The 12,910-nt window shown below is 41.1% G+C and overlaps 1 protein-coding gene across 1 annotated transcript; it reads left to right on the forward strand.

The window, feature by feature from the left end:
- Positions 1-288: 288 nt before the first annotated feature.
- Positions 289-10,482, forward strand: LOC113997316 (inhibitor of apoptosis protein). The gene is made up of 10 exons (XM_027739054.2): positions 289-471; positions 1,823-1,889; positions 2,948-3,905; positions 4,016-4,115; positions 5,280-5,358; positions 5,931-5,979; positions 6,941-7,183; positions 8,360-8,614; positions 8,768-8,809; positions 9,597-10,482. The coding sequence occupies exons 2-10, from the start codon at positions 1,848-1,850 to the stop codon at positions 9,788-9,790; spliced, it is 1,962 nt and encodes a 653-aa protein (XP_027594855.1). The 5' UTR covers positions 289-471; positions 1,823-1,847; the 3' UTR covers positions 9,791-10,482.
- Positions 10,483-12,910: the final 2,428 nt, after the last annotated feature.

The raw sequence follows: 12,910 nt of genomic DNA on the forward strand, positions 1-12,910 counted from the left end.
TGTGTGCACCCGAGTCTGGGCCGCTGCCCCCCTTCCCCCCGGGCGCTCCCCTTCCCGTTGCCGCGCCCGCCGAGCTGGAAATCCCCGCCAAGGAAAGCACGTTCTACGGGCGGGTTTCCCCGCCGGCCAGCAGGAAAGTACCCAAGATCCCTGGTGCTGTCAAGGGCCGGGGCCTCCCTTCCTCTCAGCGCTGCGACCCGACCGAGCACCGCCCCCGCGTCGAGGGCCCCGCACCGCCCCGGGGGCCGCTCCCGCCGCCCGGCGGCGCTCGCTCGCGGGGGAAGGGGAAGGGCAGGGCCCCGTCCGGCCCCGCCTGCGCCCGGCGGCCGCCGGGACTTCCCGGTGCGACCCTGCGGCCGGAGTTTCCCGGGCGGGGCGGTGCCGGTGGGGGGCTTGTTTCCCCCCGCTCCCTGCCAGGCACCGCATATAGGCTGGGGCGCTGGGGCGCGCTGCGGGGCCCGTCTGGAGGCCGTGAGTACTGGGGAGGGGAGGGAGGGGGGGGCATGGGACGGGCGGGCCCGGGACGGGCCCAGGCGGGAGGGCGCTGCCACTGGGGGGGCAGTGGGGGTTGGCTGCGCCTGTGCCTGTGCCTGTCCCCGTCCCCGCTGTGGCGGAGGAGTCCCGGGGCGGCTGAGGGTCCTGTGCCGCCCCAGGCCGTGGAGGGGAGCGTGGCAGCCTTGCTGGATCCGCTCGGGCGAGGCCTGGCGAAGCCAGGGAGGGACCAGGGGGCATGGGGACATGGGGCTGTGGCTGCTGGGGGTGCGTCCACGGACAGACCCCGCCAGGCGCCTTCAGGTGCTCTAGATGTGTGCCCTTAGCGCAGGGGGCTGTTTTCGTAGTGCTGTGTCATGATGACTGTTTTGAGCCTTTCCTGGAAGAACTTTTTAGGAACCGATGCTCCATACCAGACTGTTAAATATAATTTTGTATTTATTCACATATACAGTTATAAAAACTTTGTATTTGGCCTTACCTGAATTTTTGGTGAAGTTTAAATTTGCTGATGTCCTGTAAGTCAAATATAATTGGCTTCACGTAAATTAAAATTTCCAGTGCTCTTTAAGTCAGTGTTATAAAACTGGACCTTCACGTTTGAGAATCTGCAAGTTTAAACCAATTTAAATAGTTGCAGCTTTAGTACAGGATCTTACCTTTAATTATACAGCTGGTGATTAAGTAGACCAGTTAATCCATCTGCCAGAAAAATTCTGCTCGTGGATTGAACAGTTTTGCATGTGTGTCAGTAACAGGGAAATTAAGTGTGTAAAATCCACTCCATATCACAGTGTAATGTTGACTCCCTGAAACTTTCTAGCTAACATGACACAGGCTGAGAAAGTTGGGGCTGTTCAGCCTAGGGAAGAGGAGGTTGCATAGAGACCTCATAGCAGCCTTCCAGTATCTAAAGGGAGCCTACAGAGAGGCCAGAGGTTCTGTCAGGAACTGTAGTGATAGGGCAAGGAGTAATGGGTACAAATTGAAAGAGGGGAAATTTAGGTTAGATATTAGGAAGAAATTCTGTATTGTGAGGGTGGTGAGACACTGAAACAGGTTGCCCAGGGACGTTGTAGACACCCCACCCCTGGCAGTGTTCAAGGCCAGGTTGGATGTGGCTCTGAGCAACCTGGTCTAATGGGAGATGTCCTTGCCTATGGCAGGAGGGATTGGGACTAGATGATCTTTAAGGCCCATTCCAACTCTTAACGTTCTATGATTACAAAAAAGCTTATGTTGTTTTAATTTGTGTAATTTCTGTTTGCACAGACATTGCATGCACCTAATTTTGTATATTTTGAAACACTCCTCTCTTTCTTTCTTACAGATTTTGTTCCGCCTAAAAGAATTAGATGATTGAAACTACAGATACTTACAATTTCGTCTTGAGAACAGTCAGTATCAATATGGAGGCGTAGACACCTTAATAGGGACTTCAGTCTGAACTCTGGGAGGTAGTTCTGTGCAGAAATAAAGAAACTAAGGCATCAATTTTATTATTTTTTTAATCTGGGGGTTCTGTTTACTCTGCCATAAACATGGCGTGGAGAAAAAACTTAATTCGACTGTATAAAGCATCAGAATGTCCCGACACAAGGCAATTAATTTATGTTACATTTGATAACTCTGTACTTGTAACTCAGGCACCAGGTTAAAACTGAAATGATTTGTTAATTCAGTGCTGACACTGTTGTAGACAGAAAAGCTGGGGCTATCCCATATTTGTTAACAGGGAGGTTCATCCTTGTCAGAGGCAGTGTATAGAATTTGTTTCTCTAATAGCTGAATATTCAATACATGTGGAGTTGTGTATAGACTAACTTCTTTGGTCTTAACAACTTGTTACATCACTATGCAGAAGTTGAGAAGTTTTTTTGGGAGCCAGTAGTTGCAAATGTACCAGATCAGTTCAGTAATGTCAGTTCTGGGTCTCTATTTTTTGTATGCCCTTTGAACTTGATAAACCCTACTTTTCAGGTTCCTAATGAGGTTTTCAAACTAAAATCTATACGTGCCTATAAGCTACATATTTATCAGCTGTCTAGGGTGAAATTTAGTTCTTAAATCACTTAACATATGTTCTGGATAAGAACAATATTGTTTTAGTTGCCCCCAGTTTTAGTTTCTTTATTGACAAAGGATTAGTAAACCCTTTTGAGGTTTTTTCTGTTTTGATCCCACCTCCACTAGCCTGACAAATTGGTACTGCTCTCCCAGATATGCAAAAGAATGAAAGCATGTGATGCTTATATGATTCAAGGGAAATTCCTTTTCAACATGCTTTCTTCAATTGTTAAAATGGGATGAGGCAACTGAAAACTGCACTGAAAGCAGTTTTGTAAACTAAACTACAAGAACTTCCCATATGTTAGAAGGCTTTTAATCACGAGGCAGATTCTATTCACTTGCTCATTTGAAGTTACACATTAAAGTATTTATTGCTTTTGTACAGGCGAGGATTATTCCAAATTACCTTTCATGCACACAACTACCTCCCAGAGGAAGACTTGTCCCATTTTTCCAAAACCAGTCCATTATGAATATAGTGGAAGATAGCCCTTTCTTGGCTAGCATCATGAGGCACAGTGCTGTGTGTGGTGAACTGAAGTATGACCTATCGTGTGAGCTCTACAGAATGTCAACGTTTTCTGCTTTCCCCGTTAACATGCCAGTATCAGAACGGAGTCTTGCCCGGGCTGGGTTTTATTACACTGGTGTGCAGGATAAAGTTAAGTGCTTCAGTTGTGGCTTAACACTGGATAACTGGCAACCAGGAGATAATGCTATGGAAAAACATAAAGAGCTATGTCCTGGCTGCAGTTTTGTTCAAAGCATGCTTTCAGTTAACAACCGTGGACTGTCGTCTCGTTCTGCCTTTTTGCCCTCAGTTACAAACAGTCTCTCACCATCTCTGCGTTCTATAACGCTTTCTCCAAGTTTAGAACAAGTTGGATATTTCAGTGGCTCTTTTTCCAGTTTTCCTCAAGACCCAGTAACTACTAGGGCAGCTGAAGACCTTTCATTCTTGAGACATAAGCTTTACAATCCTTCTATGAGTACAGAAGAGGCTAGACTACGCACCTTTCACTCATGGCCACTGACGTTTCTCTCACCCACTGATCTGGCAAAGGCTGGACTTTATTACTTGGGGACAGCAGACAAAGTTGCTTGTTTTACCTGCGGTGGTCAGCTGTGTAACTGGGAACCGAAAGATAATGCTGTGTCAGAGCACCGGAGGCACTATCCAAACTGTTCTTTTGTGGAAAACCTCACCCGAGACCAGCCAAGTTTCAATGTTTCAAATGTGAGCATGCAAACCCATGAGGCACGAGTTAAAACATTCATCAATTGGCCAACCAGAATTCCAGTTCAGCCCGAACAGCTTGCAGATGCTGGCTTTTACTATGTAGGTAAGAAAAACAGACTGCTCCGGTTTTATTCATGCAGCTATGTCAGCATTTACTTTTAGGTAAATTGTGTGAACGTTTGCCAGATATTTTGCCTTGTTCTTTTTTTAAAGGGCGCAATGACGATGTCAAGTGTTTTTGCTGTGATGGTGGGTTAAGGTGCTGGGAATCTGGAGATGACCCATGGATTGAGCATGCAAAGTGGTTTCCAAGGTAACTTGCAACATCTTTATAATAATTTGTTCACATTCTTAAATGCTTCTAATCTTGGCAGGTATGTACTGTTTAACTTCACCCTATGACGTACTCTTTCTTTTGGATGTATTTTATGTGTATTTAAAAGCTCTGAAATGCTAAGGTGGGCTTAATTAAAACATTTCTTCGTTAAACATGGTATATAATGCTTTCCACCTCGTAATTAAAGGCCATGTGCATCCCTAAATCACTATTAGCAAGTGAGACTGCATTGTTAATGAGCATATTTGTCTAAGAGAAGCAGTCAGAAAGCAGACTGGGGGGAGTATAGGCTGTTGAGAAATGAAGTATGTGTAACTCATTTGTTCTAGTTCTGTGCCCATGCTGAATGCTCTTGAACCAGTTTTTCTGCTTGTGCAGTTTAGTTTCCTACATGTGGAAGGGCTTGTGAGGAAGGTTTCAGTGGCTGTTTAATATGTCTCTATTGAAAAAATAACAGAAATAACTTTTTAATGTCACCCCTAATTAAATGGCAATTGCATACCTAATTTCTGTCTGTGCTTGTGAAAATTGCCACCTACATTAATGGCAGAAATGGCTGCACTTAATTTCAGGAAAGCTAATTATAGTTCTCCAACTAGGCTTTCGTGGGCAATTTACTGCCTACTGTTGGACTACATGATGTGTGTAAGGTTAAATGACAACTTTGTTTCTTACTGTGTAAAGCCTGTCACTAAATGTACAGAGGAGATAAAACTCTGAATTAGCAAAGTGGATCTGGCTTTGATAGTGGCGTTAACTTTTGTTAAATTATTTTGAATGATTTGAGTAGGAGATAAGAATGGTAAGATGCATGTAAGATAGAAACAGTTCATCACTGCACTTTGTAGTGATGCTGACACAGTATCATTTCTCATGACATACAGTTTTGATTACAAGTGGTAGCAGAATGTAAAGTTGCTGCATTTATATATATAAGCCTACTGGCGGCTGGACATCATGGAAAAGTTTTATCAAACTGTCACTTGACACTGCATCAAGCTTCCCATTGAGTACTCTTTCTCTTCTGAAGGAAGAGAAACATAAGTATTTAAGTTACACTGGATTTAAACTCCTTTATTCTTCTGTATTTTTTTTTCCTTTGGCAAGTTGAACGTATAATTTGATATGTCAATTTTCCAGATGTGAGTATCTGCTTCGTGTCAAAGGAAGAGAGTTCGTAAGTCAAATTCAGGCCAGATTCCCCCATCTCCTTGAACAGGTAAACTTTACTGTCCTGTAACTTTGCTTTTCCCTTGTTGAAGAGTGCTGTGTCCTTTTTGTGAGTTTGGTCCATCCTTCTACCTCATTTCTGCATATGTTTCTCCGAGGTTTCTAACATGATAAATGCTCTTCATGATCACGTACAAGAAACCAGTGCTGAACCATGGCTAGTCTTGGACTAAGAGTTTAACTTTTACAGATTACTTGTGGAAAGTCCTATGAGGCATGAGCTCCTTTATGTTAAGAGAGGGAAATTCTGTGTCACTGAATAATGCAGATCAGTAATTATTATTTCAGAAATCAGTCATGGACAGCCTGAATTATTTCTATCTGTAATTCTTATGGCAAAAGTTTGCCAAACTCCTCTTCATGGAAGTGGTCAGCACCAGCTTTATATTGATTATATAGTTGCACAAATTTGCAGACTTGTGTAACTGCCTGTAAAATATTTAATGGGTACCACTCAGGTAAAAGGCTTAACGTGGTTTTGTGATGGAAGAATGTGTTAGAAAGGTACGTAGAGGAAAAAGCAGTATTTTGATACTAATGTAGTTCTTTTCTGTTCCACAGCTCTTATCAACCTCTGAGCCGCCTGTAGATGAAAACATTGATCCCCCAAGTATGTATATTAAAGCATGTTTTTACACTCCTTCAGCATTTTGCAAACTCAATGATTGCTAAGCAAATTAGCTTTGGATAGCTAATTCTTACATTTGTTCCCTAAAAGTGAGGTAGTTTTGATGTTGTATGGATAAAGTCCAAGGAAACACCTCTAAGAGATCTTGTTTTATATTTTCCTTATTTTCTTGCTAGCAGCTCATATTAAAATTTGTGGGTTTAAATGCTTGGCACTTGCTGCATTTGTGGTTTTTAGTTTCAGGGTTTCAGTTAAGCAAAGCAAGTATTGAACTTGGTGGAACAATTGCTAGAGGGTGTCATAACCATGCAGTTATGCAATTCCATCTTTAGGCACATAGATGAGTAAATGCTCTGAGTTGAGCAGCAGAGGTTAAGGAAGAAGGTAGGACAAGCTGATAAAAGTGAAGTCTTTCTGGGCTGGATTCTAGTTATGGTGGAAAAAAATCCACTCACCCTCTGGGAGCAGTTTATGCTGTCCTAGTCCCTGCTGGTTGAGGACAATGAGTAGGAGTCCCTTGTGTATGGTGCTTACTGAGTGGAATGGAAAATACTGATCAAGAATTGGAATAGAGCAATTGTTGGTACTATAAACAGATTTCCACCCCTCTCCCCATTCCCCCAAGACGTTTTTCAAGGCTGAAGTTAGAAATGACTAAGTATAAAAAAAGCTGTTAAGACACAATGGAATTCTCAGTGGTTTCTCTGGATTATCCTCGATTTTAGCAAAGGCATGACATGGATTGATGTTTGTCTTGGATTCAATCCATGACTAAGTAACTGGCTTCCATTTTTAAAACTACTTTTAAAAAATTCTATTTAACTACTGAAACTTTTTACTGCCAGGTGTTCATGTGTGTAGGTAACGTTGATGTGTCTGACTTCAGGGTTGTATAGATATTTTATTCTTTATATTATACACGGTGATTTTCCTCTTTGATTAGTTATTCGTTTTGGCCCTGGAGAGAGTCATTCAGAAGATGCAGTCATGATGAACACGCCTGTTATTAAAGCTGCCTTGGAGATGGGATTCAGTAGAAGGCTAATAAAGCAAACAGTGCAAAGTAAAATCTTTACAACTGGAGAAAACTACAAGACTGTTAATGATCTTGTGTCTGATCTGCTCATTGCTGAAGATGAGAAGATTGAAGAAGAGAAAGAAAAACAATTAGAAGAAGCGGCATCAGGTACATATAAGGCATAAATAAAAGTGAAATTTGAAGTGGTTTGTAATATGTATAGATTTTCTTTTGTTAGGATTCACTAAGTGATTTAGTTTCATTGCTATTAGGATCAGCTTCTCTAAAAGCATTGTCAGGATATCTGTATGGAACTAGCAGTCTGGGAATTGTTTCATTCCCTTTTAGGAGAATAGTTCATACCAGGGGCCGAGGGTTCGAATCATCTCTTATTTCCAAAGCCATTTTTCATTTGTGTGCCTTTATATTGCTGTTAATAAAATACTTGGGACACTCTACTGATTTTTTTTCCAAATTTGCCTGCTCTTTAAGCTGCTTGAATCAGTAAGCCACCATATCCACCTCCTAGAAGAGGCCATAAACTGCTGCAAATTCAGATTCTGTAAGATGGCCAAAGATATGCTTTACTGTATCTGACTCGGCCCATGTACGTCAGCAATTTAGTGTTTATTTGATGTGCCTTTAACATTTCCTGTAGCTTCAATACTATAGAAGTTTTGCAGCCTAAAGAAATCCTTCTGGATTTGAGCTTGTGAAGCATAATGAAACTTCTTAATTATAAACTGACTTAAGGCTGCTTCTTTGCTAGTCTTATTTCTGTCAAAAAATTATGGATGGATTCAGCATTAAATCCTAATGGAAATTTTTTTATTGTTGTTTGTGGTAGACTTAAAAAAGGCTCCAGAGTCTGGTTGTGCTGTTGTTCTGGGGTTTTTTTGTACATAATTCTGTTGGACACCTCTTAGAAGAGCTTTCTTCTATATACAGACATGATTTTGCCTACACTGACTAAAGTTAACCTCTTGGTTGTCGATAAGTTAGCACTGGTGTTATGCAGAGGTGTTTTTTCTTTGCAGTTCTCTGGAGAGTGTAAGCCTCGCTAGTGTGGAGTTAGACAAGACCCCCTCAGATCATTTAACCTAGAGATGGGAGCAGGAGGTTTCCTGGGTTGAAAGGGCTTTGGCTCAGAAGCTGCTTTTATGTAGTTTTCTTAAGTCTCTTTGTTATGTGAATACCACTGAAACTTACTGAGGGCTTTATTAATGATGTGTAATAAGCAAATGGTTCAAATAGAGTGTAAAGAATGTATCAATTATTGTTAAAAAGAAGTGCAACTTGGAGTAGTGTATTCCTAACAAATATCTAATCCTCCTTACGTTCCAGATGATTTATCCTTAATCCGCAAGAATCGCATGGCTTTATTCCAACGTTTAACATGTGTACTTCCAGTCCTTGGGAGTTTACTATCAGCTAAAGTGATAACAGAACCTGAGCATGATGTTATTAAGCAGAAGACTCAGACACCATTGCAAGCAAGGGAACTGATAGATACAATTTTAGTGAAAGGAAATGAAGCAGCCAGCATATTCAGGAACTGCCTACGAGATTGTGACCCTGTGCTCTACAAAGATTTATTTGGTATGTCTGTCTGGATTTCTTTTGTTTGTAAAAGATATAATTTTATAGAAGTCTAACCAGTGCTCTCATAGCAACTTGAAGAAAAAGAAACAAACAGATGCTGTTTCAATATAGATAAGTCAAATGACAAGGATTTTTTTTCTCCTGTTTCAGTGGAGAAGAACATGAAGTATGTTCCCACAGAAGATGTTTCAGGTACCTTAAATTCTGCCTTCTTATCTTAAAGGGTATTGTGGAACAAATAGCTAACATAAAAAAATTACTTTGTTTAAGAAGTAGGTTTTATGCTTTACCCTCTCCCTAATTCTGCTTTAATAAAATGGACTGAAAAAGTTAACCAAAAGTTAAGTGCATGTGCCTTAAGTATGGTTTTGCATCATATGATATTGAGCTTTCTGGAGCTCAACAATTGAAGCACATGCTGGACTTGATCCTGATACAAGGTCTCATTCAGGTATTTGGTAAAGACTGGAGAGGGGATAGTTGGTTAGCATTCCGCAACAGGGTTCATCTCTGCTTTTCCATTGTGGCTTATAGGTGCCCTGACATCTAGCTTGACCCAACAGCTGGGTACATAAACACTTGTCAGACATAGGATTGAGTTTGCTCTGGTTCTTAGTCCTGTAGTGTAGTCTGTTAACAGACTGCAGAAAAGTTTACAAGCCTGGATATAGCTCACTTCCACCAGTCAGGCTATGCTCTGTGTTTCTGATATCCAAGCAAGAAAAGTACAGCGTTTGCTCAAATGTAAACACTGGTTGGCCTCCAACCCTGAGCTGTCCATCATCTCTCAGAAGTGGAAAGTACAGACTGGTTCCTTGCATGCCACTTCTGAGCTCTGGAAAATGTTCTTATTTTCTTACTGCCATCTATATTTAGTGAGTACAGATGGGGAAATAAAGGGTATGGCTATACTCTAAATATATTTTGATATAATATATACACATATTCAGGCTGACAAAAAGTTAACTATTTTTTCCAGGTTTGCCTATGGAAGAACAATTAAGAAGATTGCAAGAGGAAAGAACATGTAAAGTTTGCATGGACAAAGAAGTTTCTATTGTTTTTATTCCATGTGGTCACTTAGTGGTATGCAAAGAATGTGCACCATCCCTTAGAAAATGCCCTATTTGCAGGGGGACAATAAAGGGCACAGTCCGTACATTTCTTTCATAAAGAGGGAAACTTGCAAAATGTCTTTGTTCCTGTCATCCTCCAACTGCTGAAGCTTAAGCCAGCAGTGTCTTAAGAACGGAAAATTGTGGTACAGAAGGTAATTAATCAACCACCTAACACAGTTGTGTAATAGTAAAGTGTATCATCATTAGGAGCACGCTAGGCCTTCGGTGCCAAAGGCTCTTTCTGTTCATAAAACCAAGTCAATATTAGGTTTTTGTGGTGTTCCTTTCTGAATAGGGAAAGTAGATACACTAGTGTCACTTTGAATAAAAAACTTTTTGCTTGAGTTCCTAAAATGGAGCTTGGCACAACTCTTCTCATGAGTTTCCTCCATGTGGATGTGAGGAAATATATTAAGTTTGCTGTTATTAATAATTAATATTAACTTCAGCTACTCCTGTTTTGGCTTTCTTCTGGACTTGAGGAGAAAAGAGGCTAACTGTTGCAGGAACAGCAGGAATTTTAGAAGTTTTTTCATGTCTTGATACTTGTGTAATGTATATTACTAATAGTTTGTATGAAGACTGAATTAAATATTTCTACTTCTCAAAGGAGTGTTTGTTTACTCTTTTCCGAGTGTTGGTTTTTCTCTGTAGACTGCAGTAACTAGAACGCTGTCTTTTCCTGACAAAATTTTGGGGTGGTTTGCCTCCAAAAGTACAATAAAAATTCCATTTGTCTTTCTTTCATTTTTGAAGTGAGCTTCTGTGCTGCTTGCTGATTCCCTCTTTATTTAAAAACAGAACCCCCCAAAACCCCAACAGCATCTGGTACTTTCTTCTGTCTTGATTTTTCAAAGGATAGAAATTCTAGTCCTCATCACCTTAAAGATGAGGCAGAGGGTAGCTCTACAGTCTTTGTGCTAAAGATTATTTGTAAAAGCTATTTTTCTGTGTTTGGAACTTTATAGTGATTGTGCAATTAAATAGTAGGATTTTCCGGCCTGCTCTGAAGTGTTGTTTTATAAACTAGTAGTCTAGGAACTCCTATTCTCTTACTGATTGACTCTTACTTACCCTTTTCAACTTTGTATGCCTAGACTTGCATAGTAGATACCTATGAACACCTCTGTTTGTAGGTATTTTGCAAGGATTTCATGTCAAACAGTGGAATAATACTGCCAGGATAACAGCATCAGGCCCTGCAGTGCTGGAGTCGGTTTGTCTGGCTCTAATTTAAAGTCAGTCATCTTCAGCCCACAGTTGTCCACATTTAATGTCTGAGTGGACTTCTCAGTCTTCAGACGTGGATTTTTTAACTGCAGATTGGCTTGCTGTAATTCTTTGAAATGTAGACTTTTGCCCAATTTTATTACATGTACATATCTTCCCTTTATTTTTGTTATTAAAAGTGTAAATGTTTCAAAACTAGCATGTAGTTTTAAACAGCTCTGATTAACATACTTTTGTTTTTCTGATTTTGAAATGTCATTAAAAGTATACTTTCTGCAGATTAAGATGAATCTGCAGGGGGAACTGGAGAGGTCAGGCTCACCTAAAGAATGTGGAATTGTTAACAGGTGAGTGTTGTTTCTGAACAAGGAAGAGGACAGGGAAAAACATGGTAGAAAAACATAGTAGCAGGCAGACTTTTTAAACAATGCATTTTTGGTGGTTTTTTAGAATGTAGGGAGTTAGAGTTTTCAGATGTTCCAGTTAACTACATAAAGATCGGATTAGAGGATATACAGGGCTTTAATAAGAAGCCCTCTGTGGTTCAGGTGTTCAGTGTCATTTGTGATGCCTGAGAGTATCTCAGGGCCTGCAATATACCTCTCAGCCCTGGTTGATCAGTGTTTTGAATGTTCTGGGCAGCTTCAAACAGCACTGCCTGTCTGCATCTAGGTACCTGAATCACTTTCTGAGAAGTGGGAGAACCTGATCTAGAAACTAATGGGTAAGACTCTTTGACCTAGTTTTGTCAGGAAGGCTTATCTAGGGTATGGCTTTCTGCTACACCTCACTGTAATGACTGTGGGTTCCCTGCTCGATAATGCTGTACGTGTGAGCAGCTATGCTCTCTCCTCAGTACTATTCCAAGAAAGCTCTAATCAAGCTAGTTGTCTGTAGCACATTGCAAACAGGACCCTGGCAAAACGTTAAACCATGGAGAACAGTCTGCTTAGTGTTTTATTTGGAGAGGATCAAGTGACAGAACCAGCTGACCGTGCTCACACTTTGTTCTGTGTCCACTTCCTTCTTTGAAAGCATTTTCCAGAGCTCTGACTGGGTTGAATAGCAATAAACAGCCCCCCTCCCGCAAGCACCCTCTGCAGCTGTGCTGACCAAGCAGCTCAAATTCTTGCACATCAGCATTTCAGGATTTCAGGTCCATGGCTTGTCTTGAGCTGGCAGCGTGTGTTTGCATTGCTTAGGGGATGTAGAGGATGTGAACTTTAGTATCATTGCACTTCAGTGGTCAGACTTGCTGTAAGAGGAAGATAAAGGCAATGCTCCCAGCTCCCATAAATGAGCAATTTCTTTGCTGGAATGAAGCTTATCATATCTGCAACGGATCTGGAGCAGCTGCAGTTTCTGATACTAGTTTGCAATACTGCAAGATACAGAGGTTTCCCAAGTGGCAGCTGTATGTTTTGTGAAGCAAGTGCCACGAAGCTTTATTGTAATTATTCAGCAGTTTCCTGAATTTTTGTGTTCTTTTTTTGACTGAATGCTTATCTTTCTCTTCTGTTTGCTTTTAAGCATTGACCAGGAGGCCCAATGCTCTTCAAACTGAAGACAGCATGTAGTTCTAGTACTGCCACCAGTCATAACAAAGCTCTGCTCTTACATGCTGAAATGAATTGCCATATAGGAAATACCTAGGAACTCCATTAGCATGATAAAAAAGAAAAATCTTTATATTACTGCTTTTTCTGACTGAGAGAGTTAGTGGTTGCCTAGTAGCTCCATAGTGCCATGCTCTCAGAACTTGGTTCTTTGCTATATTCCTCACAAGACATCAGAAATGAAGCACATGAAAATTATAAATAGCGTGTTCATCTGCCTTTACTTCTGCATTGCAGCAGTTGCAGTCTATGAGGCTGGGGTGTGCAGTGTCACGTTTTATGTTGCAGATGGACTGAAGTTGCAAATTCATTTTTCTGAACACCCACCT

Source organism: Pipra filicauda, unplaced genomic scaffold (assembly GCF_003945595.2).
Source record: "Pipra filicauda isolate LSUMZ 115617 unplaced genomic scaffold, ASM394559v2 scaffold117_size3949168_pilon, whole genome shotgun sequence".
Taxonomy (NCBI): domain Eukaryota; kingdom Metazoa; phylum Chordata; class Aves; order Passeriformes; family Pipridae; genus Pipra; species Pipra filicauda.

What these genes read in the sequence shown, in the direction of transcription:
- LOC113997316 (XM_027739054.2), top strand. Translation starts at nt 1,848, where the DNA reads ATGATTGAAACTACAGATACTTACAATTTCGTCTTGAGAACA. An exon ending in TGCTGGCTTTTACTATGTAG is followed by an intron (nt 3,906 to 4,015) that starts GTAAGAAAAACA and finishes CTTTTTTTAAAG; the next exon opens with GGCGCAATGACGATGTCAAG. An exon ending in GCTCTACAAAGATTTATTTG is followed by an intron (nt 8,615 to 8,767) that starts GTATGTCTGTCT and finishes CTCCTGTTTCAG; the next exon opens with TGGAGAAGAACATGAAGTAT.